The 25,412-nt window shown below is 45.4% G+C and overlaps 2 protein-coding genes across 2 annotated transcripts in view; both read right to left on the minus strand.

The window, feature by feature from the left end:
- The window catches only part of LOC115077010 (uncharacterized threonine-rich GPI-anchored glycoprotein PJ4664.02-like), a 40,018-nt gene extending 17,879 nt beyond the window's left edge, over positions 1-22,139 (minus strand). Inside the window, exons 1-5 of the mRNA XM_029579127.1 lie at positions 20,585-22,139; positions 8,353-14,154; positions 3,626-3,880; positions 3,036-3,148; positions 2,689-2,908 (exon numbers count right to left, since the gene is read on the minus strand). Coding sequence (XP_029434987.1) covers positions 2,689-2,908; positions 3,036-3,148; positions 3,626-3,880; positions 8,353-14,154; positions 20,585-21,629 — 7,435 coding nt within the window. The 5' untranslated portion in view covers positions 21,630-22,139. The remainder of the gene's footprint in view (positions 1-2,688; positions 2,909-3,035; positions 3,149-3,625; positions 3,881-8,352; positions 14,155-20,584) is intronic.
- LOC115076481 (mucin-22-like) lies at positions 21,724-25,121 on the minus strand. The gene is made up of 2 exons (XM_029578025.1): positions 21,994-25,121; positions 21,724-21,740 (listed from the first exon to the last, which is right to left on the minus strand). Exons 1-2 carry the CDS (start codon positions 24,809-24,811, stop codon positions 21,724-21,726), a joined length of 2,835 nt encoding a protein of 944 aa, XP_029433885.1. The 5' UTR covers positions 24,812-25,121.
- Between the last annotated feature and the right edge of the window lie 291 nt (positions 25,122-25,412).

Raw genomic sequence — 25,412 nt, forward strand, 5'->3', positions numbered from 1 at the left:
GGTTGTGTAGGAGATCCCTTCAGCCTACTCCCTGCCTGTTGGGGGTTTGCCTTTTTTTTTTTTTTTTTTTTTGGAGTTTGAGGTTTTATAAAGATTTTGGCTAATCTGTAATTTGGTGAAGATTATCCCCTGAATCCAAGGGCCTTGGGCTGCCTCCCACCTAGAGCCGAGAAGGAGCAGCAGTGACAGCAGCTCTCCAGAGGAGAATTTTATTGGGGAGTCCCCATTTATGTTGTGAGGAGATTTTGGATCCACCCCCTCCAGTTTCCTGCATCATCAGACTTTTCCTTCAGAGAAGCCCCATCCATCAGGAGTTTGGGAGTGAGGAGCAAGATCGGGGACCCATCACCGGATCTCCACCCTAAGGGACACGGGGCACAGGCTTGGGTGCAAGAGACTGAATCTTTGGACTCAGATAGGATTTTTTCTGGGTTTACAGGGATTCCCTGGGACTGCTTATACGTTCAGCACAAGAGATATAAGCTCAGTCCCAGGGAACCTGAGATTAGGAACATCTACACAGACAGAGGTGGAAGAGACCAGAGCAAGAGAACCAGCTGGAAGTTTACATGTGGACTGATGACTGGACATTGATTTCATTTTGCAGAAACAGTACATTTTATTTGAATGCCCACTCTTTCAGGCCGATGTAGTATGGTGCGCTGGCCGCAGCACATGGCTCAATGCCTGGCTGGACGCGCACTCTGGCCACACGGCCATAACCCCCAATGCAAAACGGGGGCCAGCGCATCCAAAGCGCGCACCCAACCCTCCGCGTAGATAATAGTGCGCATCACGTGTAAATTCATGTTGATAAGTGCTATTCTGTATTCCCCTCAATGCAGGAAAATAAAACGTGTGCCCAGCCCACACATTTGTACACTCAGAAGTTAATGCCACAAAAAGTGTGAAGGAGTGAATAAATTAGTATTACGTGCCCGGCACTTTAATATTGATTTATTCACTCCCTCACTTGTGGCTGATTGGTCCTTTTCACTGACAGATCAATCGGAGGCCAGTCCTTCAGGTCAGACATGGGCTCCCAGCTGTGTCTCCTAGGTACCCGAGGCACTAGGGACACACATTTTTCCCTAGCGTGTCTTTTTTAGCGCAGCAGGGCATTTGAATATAACATCGGGTCCCTGGGAGGGGTGGTTGGGCGCGCGTTAAGAAAGCAGGCGCTCAGCGTTGAGCGTCCGCTTTCTACGCGCCGATACTGCATCGGCCCGACAGTCAGCCTGTCTGTCCCTGAAGCCCAGCATCACAGAAGCACACACTCACAGAGTGTAGAGGGATTTCACTTCACCGGCTGGGTCAAGAAGATCTGCCTTCACCCCCACAGAAAGGACTCACACCTTGGGGGCAAGCAGGAGGGGAAAAGTGTTAGTGGAGACAGCCCCAGGAAGAAGTGGAGGGGGCTCTGGGGGACGTGCATGGAAGATGGAGGGGAGGGGCTCTGGAGAGTGATGAATGTTTATGGGAGAGTGGGCTCTAGGGGATGTGTCTGAGGGATTGGGACAGTTGTATGGGAGAAGTGGAGGGGGCTCTGGGGGATGTGCATGGAAGATGGAGGGGAGGGGCTCTGGAGAGTGATGAATGTTTATGGGAGAGTGGGCTCTAGGGGATGTGTATGAGGGATTAGGACAGTTGTATGGGAGAAGTGGAGGGGGCTCTGGGGGATGTGCATGGAAGATGGAGGGGGGGCTCTGGAGAGTGACAAATGTTTATGGGAGAGTGGGCTCTAGGGGATGTGTCTGAGGGATTGGGACAGTTGTATGGGAGAAGTGGAGGGGGCTCTGGGGGATGTGCATGGAAGATGGAGGGGGGGCTCTGGAGAGTGACGAATGTTTATGGGAGAGTGGGATCTAGGGGATGTGTCTGGAGGATTGGGACAGTTGTATGGGAGAAGTGGAGGGGGCTCTGGGGGATGTGCATGGAAGATGGAGGGGGGGCTCTGGAGAGTGACGAATGTTTATGGGAGAGTGGGCTCTAGGGGATGTGTCTGAGGGATTGGGACAGTTGTATGGGAGAAGTGGAGGGGGCTCTGGGGGTCGTGCATGGAAGATGGAGGGGAGGGGCTCAGGAGAGTGATGAATGTTTATGGGAGAGTGGGCTCTAGGAGATGTGTCTGAAGGACTGGGACAGTTGTATGGGAGAAGTGGAGGGGGCTCTGGGGGATGTGCATGGAAGATGGAGGGGAGGGGCTCTGGAGAGTGATGAATGTTTATGGGAGAGTGGGCTCTAGGGGATGTGTCTGAGGGATTGGGACAGTTGTATGGGAGAAGTGGAGGGGGCTCTGGGAGATGTGCATGGAAGATGGGGATTGAGTAGGATCACAGATCACGAGTTTGGAATGGCTCTAGGGGACAGGGATCATGTGTTTGACGGGCTCTGGGGAATTTATCATGTATTTTGGGGGGGCATTTGGCTGTGGAGATGAAAGAGGTGGGGCTGGTCTGAAACTGGGCCTGGAAGAAGAGAGCTGGGACCAAGGATGGTCAGGGCTTGGGTTTTTCTCTCTTAAAAAGTTGATAACCCCCATCAATCAGCAATGTTTAATACTTGGGTGACTGGTTTCACACTCAGATTTACTGATATATACTCTGCATTTATGTTTGACTTATTGTATGTATATTAAGTCTATAAAATTTTATTCGAGAAAAGAAAGTGAGACTTAGCAAACCGTACTTTCTATGACAGTATTCCGAAAGTCGATTTTGAGCGCCGTGCTTCTGTTCAGGGCATCTAGGAAAGCATCGGAGACAGTGGTCAAGCTTAGATTTTGCTCCACTCCCATCACGATGTCAAAGTTCACAAGGACGCTTCCGCTGAGAAGGCTGATTGTCTCCACACGCATCTGTCCACCAGCAAATAAGGCCTGGATTCCAGCAGGAACCAATCTCCTTAGCTGAAAGAAAAATTGCAATAAAAAAAAAAACCAAAGCTGAGAGCGACATCATGAACCCGCACCCACGTTTGAGTTATTCGGCTAACAGCTGGGAAGTGAACGGCACGTAATGCATACGGGCCAGTACCTCCTGGTTGAAGTTCTTTGCAAAATCTTGAAACTGGGAAGTAGATTTATTAGCATATCCAGGTTTGTAGTGCTCATTGGTAATTCTTGTCCTTCCTTGGAAGATTTTTCCTTCTGTAAGAAATGTGAGAACTGTTAGGGCAGCTGCATGAGACTGACCTGCCTTCTTTATCGGTGTTAGTGCATCCTTGTTTGGTCTTACTCCTAATTCTCCTTGCTTTTCCAGCCTAAGTTGATTTTTTTTTATTCTAATGTCTTTCCATTTTTTTTTTTTGTCTCTATCCTCCTGCAAAGTTTTACCATCCACAAGATTCCCTCCCGTCAGGCTGGTGAATGGATGTATTTAGTAGGAGGCTTCTGCAAGAAGAACTGACACCCTTTCAATAGTGCTCTCTTTGGTATGCAAAAGGAAGAAAACGTTTACAAGTCCTTATCTGCCATCAGATTCTCTGCTTCTCTCTTCCATTCTTCCTTAGGATGACAAAGCCCTCCTGCAACACCAATGACTGCACTGCAGAATAGCTACACTGTGCCCCTGAGGGTATGACACCTGACCCGAAGCCAGAGTAGATTGCTGCAGAGATGCTGTACCTGTCCAAACGTTCAGTGAGGTATTAATCTTCTGTCTGCATGTAAGCGCTTCCACCGCTATCACATACTGGTAGGAAGGCAGCAGACCTTCAAATGTCATCCGCGGGTCACTAACGGTCTTCTCGTTCTCCACAGCACCATTCCTTTGCAGGGACACTTTGTAAAGATCACTCTTTTGGCCACTTACAGGGCTCCAGCTGAATTGGATTTCCTCGCTGCTGACTTTCTCCAGCTGTATGGACAGATCGGGATGAGCTGTATAAACAATTAGGGAATAAGAGACTTTTGTTCATCTGCATATGGCCAAAAAAAACCCAAGTAAAGCTATAATCTGATTCGGTATCGCACAGCCCATATTGCCTCGTATATGCTAAGATTAGGATGTTCTAATCACCTCCATCTCAGTAGGAAACTAAGAGGACTGGGAGCATAAAATAAAATGGAAGAAACTCCACCTCAAAAGGAAAGAGAAAGAGAGAGAGAGAGAGAGAGAGAGAGAGAGAGAGAGAGAGAGAGCTGGGCATTTGGGACAGCTGCAACCTGATTGGTGGATTGGAAATCACAAGACCTGGCTTCAGCCTATCAGTGTGAGGCAGTCATGCGGATTTCATAGGACTGCAGTAACAAGGACCCACTTCTGGTTCTTTCAAAGCCTTCTGCAGCTGAAGAGAGCCACTTGAGTGGCAGGGAGAGGAAAGGGCAGGGGTCACTTAGAGCATTTAAAAGTAATCAGCATCACCCCAAGAGTAGGGAAAGGTGGTGTGGGAGAATCCCTGGAGAACAGAAGGCCTGGCCCAAGATTCTCCTCATCTTTAAATGGATCAGTCTTAGCAAGAAGACCAGTGCTTTTCTGTGCCTGTCAAAACCGTCTTTCTCACTGTCCCCTTTACATTCACTGTCTCTCTCTACCCATGTCCCCATGATGCCTCATCTCTGGGTGCCTTCAATATAGCCCATTGCTCTAGGGGATAGGAATTCTCATGAATATTCTGTCAGGGGCAATGCTGGGTACTTTAGAGCTCCGGGGCACGAACCAGTAGGTCCTTTCCTTGTTCTTCCCCCTTGCCAACTTTTCCAGACCAAGACTGAACATGAGGACGGGGGGGGGAGAGACACCCTTCCCTCCCCTCATTTCATAAATGTGCCATCACTGCCCCCAAACCTGCCTTCTCTCTCTCATCCCTCTGTTTCTTCTATTTTAGCCTCCCCAGTTGAGTGCAATGGATAATCTACCAACGGAGTAACAGAACCAACAGGACCATCAATGACAAACGATGCACTAATAAATCTATTTGAAACACCATAAGAATGACAGCACACAATCTGCATAGATGCATGCATTAATTGTGTCTGCACTTGTGTATTATGGGTGCACTGCTCTTTTTTCCAAGTGTTACGAGAATATGAGTGCATCAGTCATCCTCACTCTTCATTGATCTTTCTTAAGGTGCATTCAGAGCTGGCTGAGGGACCCAGACACAGCACAGCACAGCACAATACACAGTCGCTTACATATAGCCTTTGAGTTACAGTACTGTAGAGATTTAAAAATTGTGCTGTCTTTAATTTGATACTAAAAACAAAGTGACAATGAATCCTCTCATACATATTCATTGTGGATATCCTGAAAACCTGACTGCCTAGGTGTGTCCTGAGGACTGGGTTGAGAAGCAGTGTGCTAGTGTCTAATTTCTGTGTTGGAAGGTATAACAGCTTGGCTTGTTCTATTTTCCTAATAGGAGGTGTACTGGTGTTTTACGGCCTTGTGTAATATTTATAGTTTTGCCTTTTCATAGGTAGGGTTGATACTATTTGAGTGCTGGCAGTTAGTGCTGTTTTGATATGGAAAGTTTACTATATTGTAATTTATAGTTATCTATCTCATACATATTCATTGTGGATATCCTGAAAACCTGACTGCCTAGGTGTGTTCCGAGGACTGGGTTGAGAACCTCTGAGCTAGCAGAATACCTTGTCTTGGTCCTAAATGCAGAACACAGACAAACCCTCACTAGACTAAAAAGACCATAACATATAAATAAAAACATGCAGAAAAACTCAACTTGAAATTGCAACACTGAGCTGACGATTTCAATGAAATATCCACTATGACACCTAGATCTACCCTTGTTTTATTGTAACCTTTGCCTCTTCGTTGCAGTTAATGTTCTGGTTTATGTTAAATCCTCCTGTTCCTTGTAAACCGATATGATATGATCTATATCATGAATGTCGGAATAAAAAAGTACTAAATAAATAAATAAAATAAATCTCTTTCCTGGGCGGTAGCTCCTAATATGGAGCCTAACATCATGTAACTATAGCAAGGGTTATTTTTCCTTATATGCAACACTTTACACTTATCCACATTAAATGTCATCTGCCATTTGGATGCCCAATCTTCCAATCTCACAAGGTCCTCCTGCAATTCATCACAATCCGTTTGAGATTTAACTACTCTGCAGAATTTTGTGTCATCCGCAAATTTGATCACCTCACTCATTGTGAGGTTTTATGCTCCATCTGTCTATATATACATACAAATAGGAGTCAGCCATTCACACACAAGACTAAACAGCCTGGCTCTTCATTTCTGATACTTAGAGCCCATGAAAGCTTCCAAAGAGAAAAGAGCAGACAGAGCAACATCATGATTTAATTACAGCTGGGTCAGACTGAGACACGGGCAGCTCGCGGCACAAGAATCTTCCTGACACTCATGACCTAGTGTCCTCCTCCCATACTGCATGCTCACCACAGTCCTGCTCAACGCTAACAAAATCCAGAAACACGGATAAATATAAAATAACTTTCCACTGAAAAGCTGATATGTCCTTATCAAACCCCTGGTTCCATTTTTATATGGAATGACAGGCAACATTCATTGGAAACCTTCCATGTAAACTGCCACACGGCAGTAGTTATTACCGTTTAACTGTGAACCGGAGCGATATGTATTGTATACAGGAACTCCCGGTATATAAAAATCCATAAATAAATAAATAAATAAATAAATAAACAAACAAACAAACAAACAAACCTGGGTGCCAGCCTTAGATGTACCAAAGGCCTTTGCTTTGTATCTCAATTTCATTGCCTTTTCTAGACTTCAGGAAAGCTTCGAGTGCTGTTTTCTACTGATCGTGAACCGGGTCATGCATTTTGCTTTTACAAAGAGTTACAGATCACTAATCTCTATTGAGGGTCAGCAGAGCATCCCATCCCACACCCTTTCCCCATTTACATACATTAAGCAGGGAGGGAGTAACTATGTAGGAGGAGAAGCTTTTAAGCTTCATTATTTTTCAAGCATGGATCGCTTTGGTAAAACATCTTCAGTGTGAGAGAGCCAGAACCGTTCCTAGGCAAAGTGACTGGCATCCCGGACAAGGGAGGGGTGGATTGTCCCCCTCCGGTGTTGCAGCCAGCTCGGGGGAGGGGGGGACCCCTTCGATGATACAGCCAGTTCGACTACTCAGGCACAGCCAGAGTACACTTGTCTAATAAAAGGAAGTCTGCTGCCCCACACTTACTCACTCCCCCTCAGCCCGTGTCCACCCCACCCACTCTCCTCTCTTCCCAACTCATCTCCCCCAACGCTCACTCCCCAGCTCCTCTCCGCCAGTCCCATCCCTGCCACTCTCAACTCCACCCCAGCTTGTTAATTCCCCCCTCATCTTCTCTGGAGGCTTTGCTGCTGGCGCCGCCTCTGGAGCAGCGTGGGATTCAGGCATCGTGCGGCTCAAAGTCAGAACCGCTGCCTCCAGAGAAGGTGGGGATAGTGTACACCGGGGAAAAAGAGTCAGGGGGCCACACTTAGGGTCAATGGGAGCTGCCATCGGCTCCCAGGCCTTACAATGCTTGGTGATTTCCCCTGAGGAAATGAGCTAAAAAGGGGAAGGAAGGAAGGGATCTGAATCAATTTGTTTTCACTAAATTAGCAAAACATTTTTGGTAGCTTTGCTCCATTATCTCCCAGGATATCATGCACCATGGTCTGCGCTACTGAAGATATGGGCAGATTGCCAAAAGAGAGCTTTGTTCTCCTTTTAGCGCTGCCAGATCGAGCTAGTTTTCTATATTCAAATCAACAGTGGCCAAAGAACAGACAACAAATCCTTAGGACAGAAGGACTATTGATATAACTACTGCAAGGCTTGAAAAGTCACAGTGACCTGTGTACCAAACAAATAGGCGAGGACAAAGAGGTGGGGGTCCTGAAAGGGACACCCTGTTTACAAAACACACACCACATGCTCCCTCCCCTCCTCTCCCCCACCGAGAAGCAGATTACAGACATCTCACTTTCTTCCCTCACAAGTCCCCCTTTCCAAGAGTTTTCAAATAGGAGCATTTATGGGCCAACTGTGCTACCGTCTAGAGCAAGAAACCCCCTTCATCTGTTCATCCTAAGAACACCCATACTGGCTCATACCAAAGGCCCATCTGACTCCAAGCAGCAGCCACTCAGAGGAAGTGTATAAGAAACTGGGTCTGGGTAGCTGCTCCACTTCTGTTCAAGCTGTAGGGATGTCCTGAACCCAGGCTCACGTCTTGTCTCCATGAACTGGTTTCATCTTAATGCATCGTTTGCTTACATTCTACTGCCATCTGAGCTGTGAAATAGTCCCAAGAATTTGCAGGCGAGTTATACTTTCCCATTTTTGTACCTCATACACATTTTTAATGAGTCAAACAGCAATGCCCATAACAAACAGATGACTTACCGCAAAGCACAGGCAAACTTGCTGTAGCCAGAGTTGTGCTTGTCAGCGTTGCAATTGCTGTGGAAGATGCTGGAAGCCTTCCTGTCGGAGCCCTCGTAGCTGCAGCTGCAGAGTCTATTGTGGTTGGTGTGGGAGGTTTCATAGATGAGGTGTATCCTGGAAGTACCAGAGATTCTTTACTGGTAATGATTGAGGAAGTATCCGAGGATGCTATGGAAAGGTTAACTGTTATAGGAGCAACTGAAAAATGACTTAAAAGAGATGCCTTTTTAGTGGTGATTGATGTGGACACAGGTTCGGACATATTGGACATGACAGTGGTGGATGTTGCAGGAACTATTGTAGAATTACTTACAGGAGCACTAGTGTTTGAAGTAGTTGAGTATGTGTTCTTAGGTGCTAGAGATATGTCAATAGTAGATTTACTGGGAGAAATTGTAAAGTTACTTACAGTGGTTGTAATTTCTAAAGAGATAATTGTTGAAGAATTATCCGAGGGCTCCACAGAAACAGATGTAGATGCTACAGAGATATCAGCAGTGGATTTAGGAGGATGTCCTGTATAGTTATTTAATAACTCTGAAGAGATGGCTACTTTGGGTATCTCTTTGAATATAAGAGGAACATATGTGAAGTTGCTTCTGACAGCTGTAGCCACTGAAGAGGAGGATGCTGTGGAAAGATCCGAGGCCGCAGAGGACTTGTTAGTGGTAGATATTATAGGAATTGCAGTCAAGTTACTTACAGCAGCTGTAAATTCTGAAGAAGTGATTGTAGAAGAAGCATCTGAGGATGCTGATGAAATGCTAACATTGGACATGGCAGAACCTGTTGTAAAATTACTCCGAACTGTGGTTGACCCTGCAGTGGCAATTGTGGATGAGTCAATGGTTGATGCAGACACATCATTGGTGGCTGTATCAGAAGCTGCTGTAAAGATACTTAGACTAGTGGTAGATTCCAGAGAGGTCATTGCTGAAGGTTCTGCAGATGTGATAATGTTGGATACAGCAGAAGTTGTAAAGTTATTCAGAACACTTGTGGACATTGCAGTAAAATTCCTAGATGTATCTGTGGGTGCTACATGCATATCAGTTGCAGATAAAATAGGAGCTATATTAACATCAGTTGGTGATGCTGTAGATTCTGTTAGGGGGATTGATGAGAAGGTACCTGAAGGTGCTGCAGATGTATTAGTGTTAGACATAACAGCGACTGTAGTTAAGTTACTCAGATGATGTGTAGACCCTGTACTAGTGAGCCCTACAGATATATCTGTAGTTACTATAGACGAAGGACTTATGGATATGGCAGAATTTTTGGTGTAGTTACTTTGAATGCTTGTGAAATTTGTGGGAATCCCTGCAGATATATCTGGGACTAGAGTAAAGTTATTTATAACAGCTGTAGATTCTGTAAAGGTGGCTGTTGTGGAAATGTCAGTAGCCACAACAGGCATGGTAGTCACAGATATGAGAGGAGATCCTGTGGCATTACTTAGAATAACTGAAGGCTCTGAAGGGGGGGTTGTGAGCACAGCTATGGATACATCTGACAAGTTAGTGGTAGTTGTATCAGGAGATGCTGTGAAGTTTAGAACTATTGTAGATTTTGTATTAGTAGTTATGGATGTGCCTGTAGATGCTGCTGAAATATCAGTGGGGAATGTTCCAGAAGCTAGTGTAAAGTCACTTAGAATAGTTGTGGGCAATATAATAGTAGTTAAGGATGAGTCTGTGGTTGTTGTTGAGATGTCAGTAGTGTATGTAACAGAATTTGTAAAGTGACTCAGAGCAGATATAGTCTCTGTAAAGGTAGTTGTGGAGTTCTCTAAGGGTGTTGTATGCATGGTGGTAGCTGCTGTGGAGGTATTTAGAAAAGTTGTAGGCTCTGTAGTAATAGTTATGGATGGGTCTGTGGATGATGCTGAATTGTCAGTAGGGTATGTAACAGGAGCTGTTGTTAAGTTAATTAGAGTAAACAGAGTCTCCGTAATAGAAGTCGCAGAGTTTTTTACTGGTGTGATAGACATATGAGTGGTAGATATAATAGGAGGAGTTGTGAAGCTATTTAGAGCTGCTGTAGACTCTGTGGTGGTGGTTATGGATGTGTCTATGGGTGCTATTGAGATGTCATTAGTGAATGTAACAGAAATTGCTGTATAATTTCTTACACTATATTTTGTTTTTGCAGTAGTAGTTGTGTAGTTCTCTACTGCTGTGTGAGGTATGACAATCTTAGATATGACAGAAGCAGTTGTAATGTTACTTAGAACTGTTGTAGAGTCTGTGCTGGTAGTTACTGAGGTATCTAGGAGTGCTGCTGAGATGTCAAAGGTGGATATAACAGAAGATGTTGTGAAGTTACTTATAGCAGTTGTAGATTCTGCATCAGTAATTAAGGATGTATCTATTGCCATGTTGGTGGTGGATGCCACAGAAGTTACTGTGAAGTTATTTAGAACAGTTGTAGACCCTGGGGTGCTAGTTATGGATTTGTCTATGTCTGTTCCTGAGATGTCAGAAGCAGATACAACAGAGTGTTTTGTGAAGTTACTTACATTAGTTATAGAGTCTATATTGGTAGTTAAGGATGTGTTTTTGGGTGCTGTAGACATGTCAGAGGTGGATATAACAGGAGCAAATGTGAAGTTATTTAGAACGGCTGTGGATTCTGTAGTGGGGATTACTGAGGATGTATCCAAGGATACAGCAGGCATTTTAGGGCTTGCTATAGAGGTTGAAGTAAAGTTACTTGCATGAGGTACAGATTCTGTAGCTGTAATTGTGACTGTGTCTATGGGTGGTGAAAATGTGTTAATGGTAGATATGTGAGGCCTTGTTGTAAAGTCACTTAGAACATTTGCAGGTTCTGTGCTGGTAGTTATGAATGTGTGCATGGCCACTGCTGAGATGTCAGTGGTGGATAGAACAGAATTTGATGTAAAGTTGCTTTTAGCAGCTGTGGATCCTGTATTGGTATTTATGGATATGTCTGTGGGTACTATTGACATGTTACTGGTGGATATTATAGGAGCTGCTGTGGAGTTATTTAGAGAAGTTGTAGAATCTGTAGCCGTAGTTACAGATGTGTCAGTAGTGTATGTAACAGAAGATGCTATTAAATTATTTAGAGAAGACAGAGACTCCGTGAAGGATGTTGTGGAGTTCTGGACTGATGTTACAGGCATAAGAATGGAAGACGTAACAGCAACAGTTGTGACATTATTTGGAACATCTGTAGGCTCTGTGGGGGTAATTATGGATTTGTTTGCAGTTCTTGAGATGTCAGAAATTGATATAACAGAGGGTGTTGTGAAGTTACTTATAGCAGCTGTAGAGTCTGTGTTGATAGTTAAGGATGTGTTTATGGGTGCTGCAGACATATCAGAGGTGGATATAACAGGAACTACTGTGAAGTTACTTAGATCAGTTGTATATTCTCTGGAGGGGATTACTGAGGAATTATCCAAGGGTATGACAGATATGTTTAGGCTTGGTATAATAGAGGTTATTGTAAAGTTACTTAGAGGAGTTACAGATTCTGTAGCTGTAACTGTATCTATGGGTGGTGGAAATATTTCAATGGCAGATAAGTGAGACTTTTTTGTAAAATCGCTTAGAAGACCTGTGGGCATTTTAGTGGTAGCTATGGACCTGTCTGTACTTACTGGTGATATCTCAGTGATGGGTACAACAGAGGTTATTGTAAAGTTATTTACAGCAGTTCCAGATTCTGTTGTGTTTGTAATGGATATATCTACAGGTAATGTCTGCATGTCAGTGGATATCACAGAAGCTGCTGAATTGTCAGTCAAAACAGCTGTAGCCCCTGTCTTGGAGATTAGCGATGTGTCTATGGGTGCTGCTGAGATGTCAGTGATGGATATAACAGAAGCTCCTGTAAAGTTACTTATAGCTCTTGCAGATTCCATAGAGAGGACCTCAGTGAAAACATCTGGGGCCATGGCAGACATGTTAGTGGCAGACACTGAAGGTGAAATGGTGACATTGCTCAGAGCAGTTATCTGGTGTTCATGTGAAACTCTGGATGTGCCGCCTCTGGCTGTTGCAGGTGTGTGAGTGGTAGATAAAACAATAGATATGAAGTCATTTAGAACAGATGTAGGCTCGTTCATGGTAGTTATGGATGTGTTTATGAGTGTAAGAGAAACATCAGTGGTGGATATATCTGAAAATGTCGATGCAGACTCTTTAAAGGCAGTTGTGGTGTTGTCTATTGGTGCTACGGGTTTGAGAGTAGTGGGAGTAAGGGACATTGCTGTAAAGTTGTTTAGACTAGCTGTTGGTTCTGTAGCGGCAGTGGTAGATATATCTTTATCTATGGGTGCTTCAGACATGTCACTGGTAGATATAACAGCAGCAGCAGCAGCAGCAGCACTAAAGTCAGTGGGAGCAGTTACAGGTACTGTAGAGGTGATTGCTGATGAAGTATCAGAGGGAGCTATAGATATGTTAGAGTTGGTCATAATAAAGGTTGTTGTAAAGTTACTTGGAACAATTATAGATCCCAAAGAGGCAAATGTAGGTGTATCTATTTGTGTTGCAGATGTGTCAGTGATGGATACTGCAGGAGACCCAGTGATGTCACTTAAAACTTTTGTATTTTCTGTATTGATAGTTGTAGATATGTATATATATGTTGCAGACATGTTAACAGTAGATATAAGAGGAATTGTATAGCTACTTGGAAAAGTAGACTCTGTAGTGGTAGTTGTGGATACGTCTTTGGTGACTTCAGATATATGATTAGTGGATATAACTGAAGTAAGGATATCTTGAAGAGTTGTAGGCTCTGAAGTGGTAGTAGTAAATGTGTCTATAGATGCTGTTGACATATCAGTAGTAGTTGTAACAGACGTTGTTGTAAAGCTTACAGTAGATATAGGCTCTGTAAAGATCATTGTGGAATTGTGTATCGATGTTGTAGACATGAGAGTGTTGGGTAAAATGCTTGTTGTAGACTGTGTGGTGTCAGTTGTGGATGTGTCTTTTAGTGATGCAGACATACTAGACGAGACGGTTACTTTGGGAGTCGGTGTGGATGTGACAGGATCATTTGTAAAGTTACTTACAACAATTGTAGATTCTGTAGAGGAAGCTGCTGTGGAAATATCTGTGGATACAGCAGACCTGCTAGTAGTGAATATTACAGAAGCAGCAGTGAAATATTTTTCAAGAACTATTGGTTCTGTACTAGTTGCTGTGGGTGTTTCTCTGTATACTGCTGACATACTAGATGTTGTAGACATATCAGCAGTGGGTTTAATAGCAGCTTTTGTAATGTTACTTAGAACAGAAGTAGATTTTGTGGCAGTAGTTGTGGATGTGTCTGTTGGTGCTACAGACTTGTTAATAGAGGATGGTGCAGGAGTTGTGAAGTTATTTAGGGCATTTGTAGACTCTGCAGAGGAGACATCTGTGGAAGTATTGGTGAGGGCTGAAGACTGAGTGGGTGAAAGAGTCATTGTCATTGAGTTTGTAGGAAATGTTGTAGGCATCACATTGGCTGTTACAGAAAGAGCAGTTTCTTTTTCATTGGTGGTATTGAGCAGTGTTCTTGAGGCTGATGTGGTGCTTGATACAGCTGTTGGGAGAGGTGTTGTAGATGTCAACTGTGATGGGCTGAGGTCACTGGTTGAAAAGAGTAGGCCTGTAACTATATGTGTTTTGTTTACTATAGAAGGAAGAGAAGATTCTTGGGCTGGTGTAGTTTCTTCAGTGGACAGCCTGAAAATTGAAGGTGAAGTTGATGATCCATCTGTCTTCTCTTGAGCTGTTTCTGCATTTTAAAGCAAAACAAAAAAAAAACAGGCTAATAATAAAGACAAATGATGCCAAGAAGGTATTAACATGGTATATAGTTTACATGTTACATCTGCTAAATACAGTGGGCCATTTATAAAAGCTATACAAATTTAAACAAGTATTTTTTATATCCATTACGTTTCAAAGTACTAAACACTGCTAAGGGTTGTGTAGAGCAGTGGCCCCCAACCCTGTCCTGGGGGCCCACCGGCCAGTCGGGTTTTCAGGATATCCACAATGAATTTGCATGAGAGAAAATTTGCATGCACTGCCTCCATCACATGCAAATGTTCTCTCATGCATATTCATTGTGGATATCCTGAAAACCTGACTGGCTGGAGGGCCCCCAGGACAGGATTGGGGACCACTGGTGTAGAGAACTGCAAACAGTTTGCTTGGCACAGAACATGACCAAACCCAAATCACTTGAAAGAAGGAAGAGAGAAGGAATTTTAGGGACAGAGAGAGGGGGCGAAGGACAGAAAGAAAAAGAGAGGGGGAGCAGTATGGAACAACAGAGTCAGAGGAGAGAGATTGATAGGAGTGGGATGGAGAGAGAGGACATGTCTTATATGCGTAAATATCCTACCAGATCTCTACCATGAATGTTCAAGTTAGAACAATAATACAAACCTCTTTTGCTAAGCTCAAATTGCTTTCTCACCTTAACCCGCTTCTCGACCCTTCAACGGCATCACGGACGAAGACACTTGGTACTTGACAACAGCTGGGAGGAAGGACATTTGCACTGTCTCTCAGGGCGCCCTACTCAGGCCACCCGCGGGACTGAGTCGCGGACCACCCTGTCCCACTGCGCGCCCTACACAGCCCTTGGAGGCTGGTCACGGACCACGAGGAGAGCGGGACAAGCGCGGGGAAGATCCAGGCAAAGAGGAACTCCAATGACGGAATCGATGTCACCCGAAGCTCCCTCTATGGCTGGCAGGAACAGAGGCTCTGGAGCACAGGGACCAATCCCACCTGCAGACCGCTCCATTCTCGGGCACACATCATCCGAGAACCACAGCTCTACAGGAAAAGAAGGCTCAGGAGCACCAGACGAAGACGCAGGGAAGAACATCCTGGAAGTCAGGCACATCAGGAGGTGGAAGATCATGACAAGACATCAGAACATAGACCGGGACCTCAGGCAAGACATCAAGACACGAAGACGTGGTAGAAGGCAGACGAGACAAGGAGCTCCACGAAGAACAGAAGACCTTACAAGACTCTGGCAGGCAGGAGCCTCCAGAGGGGATGACACTCCGATGCAAGGCCACGTCAGACTGAGAACACAGCCCTTTTATAGGGCTCAAGCAGGAAGTCCACTCCCTAGGTGGGGCCAGCACACTTCTTGTGCCTGGCTCTTTAAATCTAGTGAAGAGGCGCACGCCGGCGCCTAAGGAACAGCAGAAGCAGGGCTGTGCAGGACCGTGGACAGCGGCCTGCACAGCTTCATCGCGTACAGACACAGGCAGGGCCTGAGGAGCAGGCCCTGACGTCAGCAGCGGCTCCAACCGCTGCGGGGAGCCCCGGGGGCGGTACCAGCCACTGGATGGAACCGGGGCTTGCGGCCTAGCGCCGCGAAGATGGTAATGGCGTCGGGGGCAGTCATGGCCCCGCGGAGGGAAGCAGGAAGGCCGCGGCTCCGACCGCGGCGAAGATGACAATCCGGGGCGGCCTGCGGGCTGCGTGAGGCAGGTGAGAACGCGGCTCCAGCCACGTGGGAGAGGCCCGACGGCGGCGTCCATGCTGCGTCTGGGGAACAGCAGCGTGGTAAGTGAGTCTGCTCGCGGGGGATCCTGCAGGCAGCATAGTTCATAACAGTACCCCCTCCTCAAAGCCCCCCTCCTCAAACCTCCTATCAACAGTTCGAGGATAAGGGTATCAGTCCATACCGGATGGAGGTATTCGAGGGTCCAGAAAATGGAAGCTGGTAATCCGGGGACAGCATGAAACAGAACAAGCAACAGGAAACCACAAAAACACGGGAGACACGACGAGAGACCAAAGAGCACGAGACCAAGAGCAGACGAGACCGAGGGAACACGAGACCAAGGGAGCGCTGACCGCACGAGCAGCGACCGAGAGAGCGGTGACCATGCGAGCAGCGACCGAGTGAGTTCATAACAATAGAAATAAAAATAGAATTATTTTAAGTATGTATGAAAAAGGTTTTTTGTAACTGGGGATTTTAATAGAATTCAGAAGAATTTATATTTTTTAGAATGTTTATTTTTCATATTTCATGGCCTTATTTTGTTTACTGATGTATTGAGCACTTGAATGACAATTCATTGCATTCGAGCGTACCTGAAAGAGAACTACAACATAACTTCGTCAGTGCAAGTTGGACCTGAAAGAGAACTGCAATACAATTTCTCTGGTATAAGTTGGATGTAATAGGAAACTTCCTTGCTTAAAAGCTAGGAGAGTTTTCCTGTCAGCCAAAGGCGGGACTTTGGCCCTGCAAGGGTTTTCATTGGTCCAGGATCTTTTTTTAATACCCAGAAGGATAATATGGCCGCCTTCTGGCAAGAAGCAGCAGTGTCTGTGTCCTGGCAGGAATCCACAGTAAGTTTCTACTGCTATATGGGGCTAGAGACTTTATTGTCATCATTATAATTTAAAACTTCAGTTTCCTATTAACTGCAGCCTCTCCAGCCCCTGAAGCAGGCATTTATTGCTGAAACACTGGCAGTGTCGGGCGGCTTCACAGGGCCTAATAGAAATTGTTTACCACGTGGTTAAGGTATTCATTACCAATGCGATGAAAAGCAGTTCAGCTCATGATAGTAGCTGCTCGAGAATGGGCGGCTTCATTTATTTTTGTGTAATAATTATCTTTCAAAGCTTCTCTTAAGGACTGTGGTTATTAAGGAGAGTTTGCAAATAAGATAAAATATATTATCACAAAACTATAGACCACAGAAGGCTGCACAAACACGCGTACTAAAGCTCACTTAAAAATTTAAAGCAAAAACGGTGTATTCTAACATTGAGGTACTCCCTTTTGGGAGTTACCCTTAAAGATACCGGACATTAAAAGTCTACCCATAAGGATTTGCATTTTCCCCGTATTTTGTTTGTTTGTCCAAGAAGAGGGGAATTATATTTTTCAGGTGTGCATATTTTGGTAGAAGCTGGAATTCAATGCCAAGACATGCAGAGTCATGCATCTGGGGGTGCAGAAATCCCCAGGAGCTGTACGTGATAGGCGGTGAGAGACTGATGCGTACGGACCGGGACAGAGACCTTGGGGTGATAGTGTCTGACGATCTGAAGGCAGCGAAGCAATGTGATGTCAGTGGCTCACTCCGAAAGGATGCCGGGCTGCACAGAGAGAGGCATAACTTACAGGAAAAAGGAGATGAAATGCCCCTGTACACTACAGGTCGTTGGTGAGACCGAACCTGGAGAACTGTGTTCAGTTCTGGAGACCTCATCTGAAAAAGGATAGAGATGGGATGGAAGCGGTCCAGAGAAAGGCGGCCACAATAGTGTGGGCTTTGCATCAAAAGCCATATGACACGAGACTGAAGGACCTGACTATGCAGACCCTGGAGGAGATAAGAGACAGGGGAGATTCATACAGACTTTTAAATACTTTAAATGTATTAATGAAGCACAAGAATCAAATCTGTTCCAGTGGAGAAAAAAAAGTTGTAAAACTAGTGATCATAATATGAAACTCCAAAGAGCTAGTCTCAGAAAAAACATCAGGAGAGGGTGGTGGATGCATAGAATGTCCTCCCAGAAGAGGTAGTGAAGACAAGAATGGTAATAGATCCCTAGTGATTAAAGGATGGAAAGAAAGAAAAGGGGTACCCTGTGGGTTAATCTGCTTGGAGCTGGCAGTTACTGCCTTAAAAAAACAAAAACTGGCTGGACAGACTTGGGTCTTTTTCTGTGACATTTACTATGCTACGGTGTTACTATGCCCAGCAGTGGCACTGAATGATGACGTCCCCTACAGTGCGCACTGTATTAACACCAAATTAAGACTCCTTCTGCCGTGTACCCTCCACTAACACTGAACAATGATTCCCCCTGCAGCGATCTCTGCACTAACACTCAATGAATAACCCTGGCCTCACTGCCAGGGCCAGATTTATCTCGTAAGTGCCCCTAAGTGCAGGATGCGAGAGTGAGCATCTCCCTCCAAGCAAAGAAGCAAGAGTGTGTGTGTGTGTGTGTGTGTGTGTGTGTGTGTGTGTGTGTGAGAGAGAGAGAGAGTGGTTCCTCAAAACAGAGAATACAAAATGCATAGTACTGATTACAGCATATTCCACATAATCCAGTTTTTACATTCATAAAACCCTGACTCCCAAGCACATCCTAAAACCAACCATCATAAAAACATCCCCAGCCTAAGACAACAATTCACTTAAAATTATTGTGCAAAAGAATTAATAAAATGCCACTTTTTAAAAAATAAAACGATGAAATAAAAGGTAATCCAACATTAGCCAAACTCCCTTTATTTATTTGTTGTTCTTATAAATCACATTCCTGGCTCTGAAATCAAAACTGCCCAAAGAAACTAAAACGAAATTCAATAGTATCTCATCGAATCAATGGAGCACATGAAAAGGTACAAGATCTGGTTTTTACTCGTCTCTGTTCTGATTTGGAGCCTCCTCTGCAGATCTCGGTGCTCGAGAAGTACTCGGGTGACGGGTCCCATCCCATTCCTACCCGCAGACATCGATGGCCACATTTTAAAAGTAACGCATGTTCTAATCAGCCGACTGTAGAATTCCTTAAGGATTGGGAGCGAGATGCTCTGTATAACCAGTCTCCCCACTGATCCATTGTTGAGGAGCCGCGTCACTGCCTGAAGCGTCCTATATACAGAATTGTAATGTATAGGCCATGCTGGCAGCACTGACTGGCTAAACCACATTCCAAGTGTCACAACAGCAAAGGCAAAGCCACAACCAGCTTAACAAAATGCATCTATATTGGTACTGGTGACATTTCATAAAATGTGTTGCTGAAAATGTAACATTGTTTTGCATAGTGGGTAAACAAATTTGTATGCAGGCAGGCCGGCCCAAATCTTCCTTCTGTCTTGATCCCAGTAATGTGCTAGATTTACTAATGTAACCCCTCCTGTCGCGGGGGAGCACTGGCTTTGCTCAACCAGGGTGGGGGGAAAGTTTCTCTGGGTCCCATGGAATGGGGGGGGGGGGGGCAGGATCACCTGTGAGGTCAAACTAGGCAGAGGACACCTAAAAAATTAAAGAAATGTCCACACCAGAACTGTGCTCCGAACACAAAGATGGTTACTTAGCAAAATGAACTAGGTTTCAGCCAGTGCCACGTAAAGTCCACAGCAAAAATAGTAAAGTTCATTAGTCACAAAAAACAGGTTCAAAACAAAGTCCAAACAGTTCCATATTAAAAGGAAAAGCATCTCCAAAAATCTTCCCAATCACTGTCGTAATGCACATTTCTTATGTCTTTTCACTCCAGAAATGTATCCCAGTACTCAACCTAAAGGATGCGCCCAAGACCAATCTTCCCACCATCTCTTGGTGGATAGAAGATCCTGGTTCCCTCCTGTCGCCCCAGTAGAAGTTTTCCCTTGTCTTTCACTGATTTCAAGAACTGGAAACCCAGCCCAGGCCACAGCCCCTCCTCGCTGTTCCTCCCTGGCTCCCAGAACAACAACCCAACACTTTCAACTTCAAAATTCTTCCACAAAACTCCTTCAAAAAACTTCCCCAAGATTCTCCCAGTGCCTTTGGGGGAGACAGTTTTATACTCCCCAGATTTGTCACATTCCCTTTGGGGGAAGAACCAGTCTGCATTCCAGTTAAGATGGACCCTCCTTTGAACCTCATTTGCCAGAAGATCTCCCATGTTAACCTTTAGTGAACTCTCCACTGCTGGAAAATGCTCAATTTTAACTCATAGGTCCCCAAGCCATTACACCTCTAATGGCCAAGCAGAGGCCACACTAACAACTATTTCCTGCCCTCTGGTGGACTGGGTGTCGGTCTCACTGGTGGAGATGTTCTTCAGGGTCATCACTGGGACCCGCAGGATTAGGACATGGTCAATTGTTAGAACTACCTGCCGATGGCTGTGGCTAAGAAACTTAGAAACAGAGAAACACAATGGCAGCTTTACAGTCCTCTGTGTTTATCCCATCCTTTCTTAAATTCAAATACTGCCCTGGGTTTTGGTGAGAGTGCTATGAGGGTAAGGAAAAGAAAAGACAAAACAATGTTTACTAAAGTCTTTGGGTAAACCCTTCCTAGGCTGAGACCCTTTGCTGTGATACCTGTGGAGACCCAAGTGAGTAGACTTAAAGACCTCCTGATAGCCCGGTAAGATAGCAAAATATAATACTGAATGCTTGCAACAATGCAACATTAGGAAATACATTGACTTACCACTGATTAAAGGCCCAGCTGCACTTTCAGTACTGGATGTGGTGGGCAGGAAAACCCCAGATGTGTTGAACTCATCTGCAGCGCCTATGGTGGTGAGCAGCGCAATATCCAGGGGTATACTTGGTGTGCTGTTCCTTGCAGGCAGTAAACCATTGGTTGCTGATGTCCCACTGCTGGATCCAGTTACAGCAGAAGCAGCGCCAGATGTTTCGGCAGAGGCGGACGGCAATGCAGCGACTGAGGCAGCAAGAGAGGGGGTAGAAGTAGGTTCCCTGAGGACACTGGGGGACGTGTCCTCATTGCTGTCAAACACAGTGTTGCTAGTAAGGGAGGGTTGTGCAGCATCAGTGCCAGCTGAAAAGAGGAAGGCGGCAGGTGTCGAAGCCGATGAACCTACACGTTCACTGCTAATCATTGTAATGCCCTCACCGCCAGCTGAAGGGGTAAATCCAGTTCTTGTGCTGGATGTGAGCAGTGGGCTTGCTTCTGATATGTTCATGTCAGGTGCAGTGCTGGTAACCAGGGAAGATGCTTGTTTTTCGCTGGTACCCTGTGTGGTACTAAGAGTGGCCGCTGATGCATGGGCTGAGGGTTCGCTGCTGGATTCTGTTGCAGAGAGAGTGCTACCAAAGGATGATGCCTCTGCTCTCAATTCATTTGCCATTTCGGCAGGGTTGGCATTCATTGAGGTAGTTATGCCGGTACTGGAAGAAAGAAGGGCAGCGTCAGCAGCCAGTGAGATTACAGCGGAGGCTGAGCTTGATACAGGCGATGAGCTGAACTCAGCTGTGCTGCTGGCTAATGCAGTGTTGGCCTGTGGAGCACTCAGCTGAATGAATGGGTTGGAGATGAACGAGACGGCTATTTCGGCAGCAGTTTTAGATGCCTCAGGGAGGACGGTTGCTGTACTACGATTACTCTCAACACTTTGAGATATAATGCTCGCTGCATTTGTGTCAGTATTATCATCAATAGCAGACTTGGTGCTCTTGGTGTCTAGGGACATGGGAGGTGTGTTGCTCTTCAATAATGGATTTATCTCCATTGTAACGCTGGTGAAGGCTGAAGCTGCACTTGTAAGAGGCAAGTTGAGGTTGTTGCCAGGGCTGGGTTGGGTGATGAGGCTGCCCCCAAGCTGCTCATTGCAGAAACTGCTCTTGCAGGTGAAGAAACGGATGATTCTGCTTTCAGATTAAATGCACCATTGACGCTGGTCGATAATGCAAGTTCTGAAGAAAATTCTCTTCTGGAACCTGTTACCCTGCGTGTTGTGTGAGATAATGGCTCATCAGTGCCATAGGCAGGCTCAGTAAAAACAGTATTTGCTGTGCTATGTGCACTATCCAGACCTGCTTTGGCTGCAGATGAGGGAACCTCTGGTAGTGTCTCTGCAGTATCTGCAGTTGTACCTTGCGAATTATTAACCAGAGTTGGGGAAGCATTTGTTGATGTGGTTCCTGTGCTAGATTCTGTTACATCAGGAGTGCCGCTGGCTCCTGATGTCTTCTTTGTGTGCAGTTCAGTGGCCCTGCCAGAAGGAGTCACATCTGGCGTGGCCACATTCACACGTGCCGAAGCTGCTGAGGTGCTTTGAGAAGCGACAGAATTGCTAGAATCAGATCCCATGGTGCTCCATGTAGATGCTTCTTCCGCTGGGCTCAGAGCATTTGAGGAATCAAGTGTCGTTGATGAGAAGGCAGCGAGCACAACTGTGGCAGATGCAGAGCTGAACGTAGATGCTGTGTTGCTTGCTGCAGGTTTGGACTGTGTAATGGTCAGATTGCTCACTGGATTGGAGGATGAGGAATCACCTTCCACAGTAACAGTATTAAGCACATGTGGGCTAGGGTATAATGAACTGTGTGTAATGTAACCTTTGGGAAACATAGCGCTACTGGTTGTTGGTGTCTTGTCAGCTTTATCATCGGCATTTGTCTCAGCGCTTTTGGTACTAAGGGATACAGGAGGGGTTATGCTCGTTTCTGGTAGGTTTGTCTCTGGGGTAACAGTGGTGACGACGGTAGCTGCACTTGCAGGAGAAGGGAGGATAAAGATAGGTGAGGAGGCTTCCCCCGAGGGGCTCACTGCAGAAACATTACCTGCTGCAGAAGGTGGGGAGGATCCTGCTTTTGTACTTTGTAAATCATTAACACTAATCGATAAAGCACTTTCGGAAGAAAGCCCGTTGCTGAAAATCGTTACACCAGGAGTGGTGTCAAAGGACCATTTTTCAGTGTCATCTGTAATCTCAAAAAGAACGTTTGATATGGCAGGTTTAATTGTTGTAAATGAAGGGTTATTTTTAGAAATGACTACCTTGCTAGGAACAATTCCTTCAGTACTATCAGTGGATGGGTCAGTTCTCCCAGTACTAATGGCAGATGTGTCTGTTCCCTGGGTATTAGCAGTGGATGGGTCAGTTCCCACAGAAATATTAGCAAATGTGTTTTCTCCCTGGTTATTTTCAGTGGACAGGTCATTTCCCACAGTATTATTGACAGATATTTCTGTTCCCTGGGTAATATTGGTGGATGGGACAGCTCCCAGAGTAGTGATGGCCGATGTGTCTGACCTCTGGGTATTATCAGTGGATGGGTCTGTTCCCACAGTATTATTGGTAGATGTTTCTGTTTCCTGGGTGTTATCAGTGGATGGGTCTAATCCCACCGGACTATGGGTAGATGTTTTTGTTTCCTGGTTATTATCAGTGGATGGGTCAGTTCCCACAGAACTACTGGCAGATGTGTCTGTTCCCTGGGTATTATCAGTGGATGGGTAAGTTCCCACAGTACTATTGGCAGATGTGTTTTCTCCCTGGGTATTATCAGTGGATGGGTCATTTCCCACAGTAATATTGACAGAGTTTTCTGTTCCCTGGGTAGTATCAGTGGATGGGTCATTTCCTATAGTATTAATGGCAGATGTGTCTGTTCCCTGGGTGTTATCAGTAGATGGGTCATTTCCCACAGTACTATTGACAGATGTTTTATTTCCCTGGGTAATATTGGTGGATAGGACAGCTCCCACAGTAGTGATGGCCGATGTGTCTGTCCCCTGGGTATTATCAGTGGAAGGGTCTAATCCCACAGGACTATGGGTAGATGTTTTTGTTTCCTTGTTATTATCAGTGGATGGGTCAGTTCCCACAGTACTACTGGCAGATGTGTCTGTTCCCTGGGTATTATCAGTGGATGGGTCAGTTCCCACAGTACTACTGGCAGATGTGTCTGTTCCCTGGGTATTATCAGTGGATGGGTAAATTCCCACAGTCCTATTGGCAGATGTGTTTTCTCCCTGGGTATTATCAGTAGATGGGTCATTTCCCACAGTAATATTGACAGATGTTTCTGTTGCCTGGGTATTATTGGTGGATGGGACAGCTCCCACAATACTATTGACAGAGTTTTCTGTTCCCTGGGTAGTATCAGTGGATGGGTCATTTCCTATAGTATTATTGGCAGATGTGTCTGTTCCCTGGGTGTTATCAGTGGATGGGTAACTTCCAACAGTACTATTGGCAGATGTGTCTGTTCCCTTGGTTTTATCAGTGGATGGGTCAGTTCCCAGAGTACTACTGGCAGATGTTTCTGTTTCCTGGGTATTATCAGTGGATGGGACAGTTCCCACAGTAGTGATAGCAGATGTGCCTGTCCCCTGGGTATTATCAGTGGATGGGTCTAATCCCACAGGACTATGGGTAGATATTTTTGTTCCCTGGGTGTTATCAGTGGATGGGTAAGTTCCAACAGTACTATTGGAAGATGTGTCTGTTCCCTGGGTTTTATCAGTGGATGGGTCATGACCCACAGTAATATTGACAGATGTTTCTGTTCCCTGGGTATTATTGGTGGATGAGACAGCTCCCACAATACTATTGGCAGTGTTTTCTGTTCGCTGGGTATTATCAGTGGATGGGTAAGTTCCCACAGTACTATTGGCAGATGTGTCTGTTCCCTGAATATTATCAGTGGATGGGTCAGTTCCCAGAGTACTACTGGCAGATATTTCTGTTTCCTGGGTATTATCAGTGGATGGGTCTAATCCCATTGGACTATGGGTAGATGTTTTTGTTTCCTGGTTATTATCAGTGGATGGGTCAGTTCCCAGAGTACTGCTAGCAGATGTTTCTGTTTCCTGGGTATTATCAGTGAATGAGTCAGTTCCCACAGTACTATTGGCAGATGTGTTTTCTCCCTGGGTAGTATCAGTGGATGGGCCATTTCCCATTGTATTATTGGCAGATGTGTCTGTTCCCTGGGTTTTATCAGTGGATGGGTCAGTTCCCAGAGTACTATTGGCAGATGTTTCTGTTTCCTGGGTATTATCAGTGGATGGGACAGTTCCCACAGTAGTGATAGCAGATGTGCCTGTCCCCTGGGTATTATCAGTGGATGGGTCAGTTCCCAGAGTACTACTGGCAGATGTTTCTGTTTCCTGGGTATTATCAGTGGATGGGTCAGTTCCCACAGAAATATTGGCAAATGTGTTTTCTCCCTGGGTATTTTCAGTGGATGGGTCATTTCCCACAGTATTATTGACAGATGTTTCTGTTCCCCTGGGTATTATTGGTGGATGAGACAGCTCCCACAACACTACTGGCAGAGTTTTTCTGTTCCCTGGGGTAGTATCAGTGGATTGGTAAGTTCCCACAGTATATTGGCAGATGTGTCTGTTTCCTGGGTATTATCAGTGGATGGGTCAGTTCCCAGAGTACTATTGGCAGATGTTTCTGTTCCCTGGGCGTTATCAGTGGATGGGTAAGTTCCCACAGTAATATTGACAGATGTTTCTGTTCCCTGGGTATTAAAGGTGGATGGGGACAGCTCCC

Source organism: Rhinatrema bivittatum, chromosome 15 (genome assembly GCF_901001135.1).
Source record: "Rhinatrema bivittatum chromosome 15, aRhiBiv1.1, whole genome shotgun sequence".
Taxonomy (NCBI): domain Eukaryota; kingdom Metazoa; phylum Chordata; class Amphibia; order Gymnophiona; family Rhinatrematidae; genus Rhinatrema; species Rhinatrema bivittatum.

Bases quoted from the DNA above. Each gene is read 5' to 3' on its own strand.
- LOC115076481 (XM_029578025.1), bottom strand. From the start codon at position 24,811: ATGGGAAATGGCCCATCCACTGATACTACCCAGGGAGAAAACACATCT.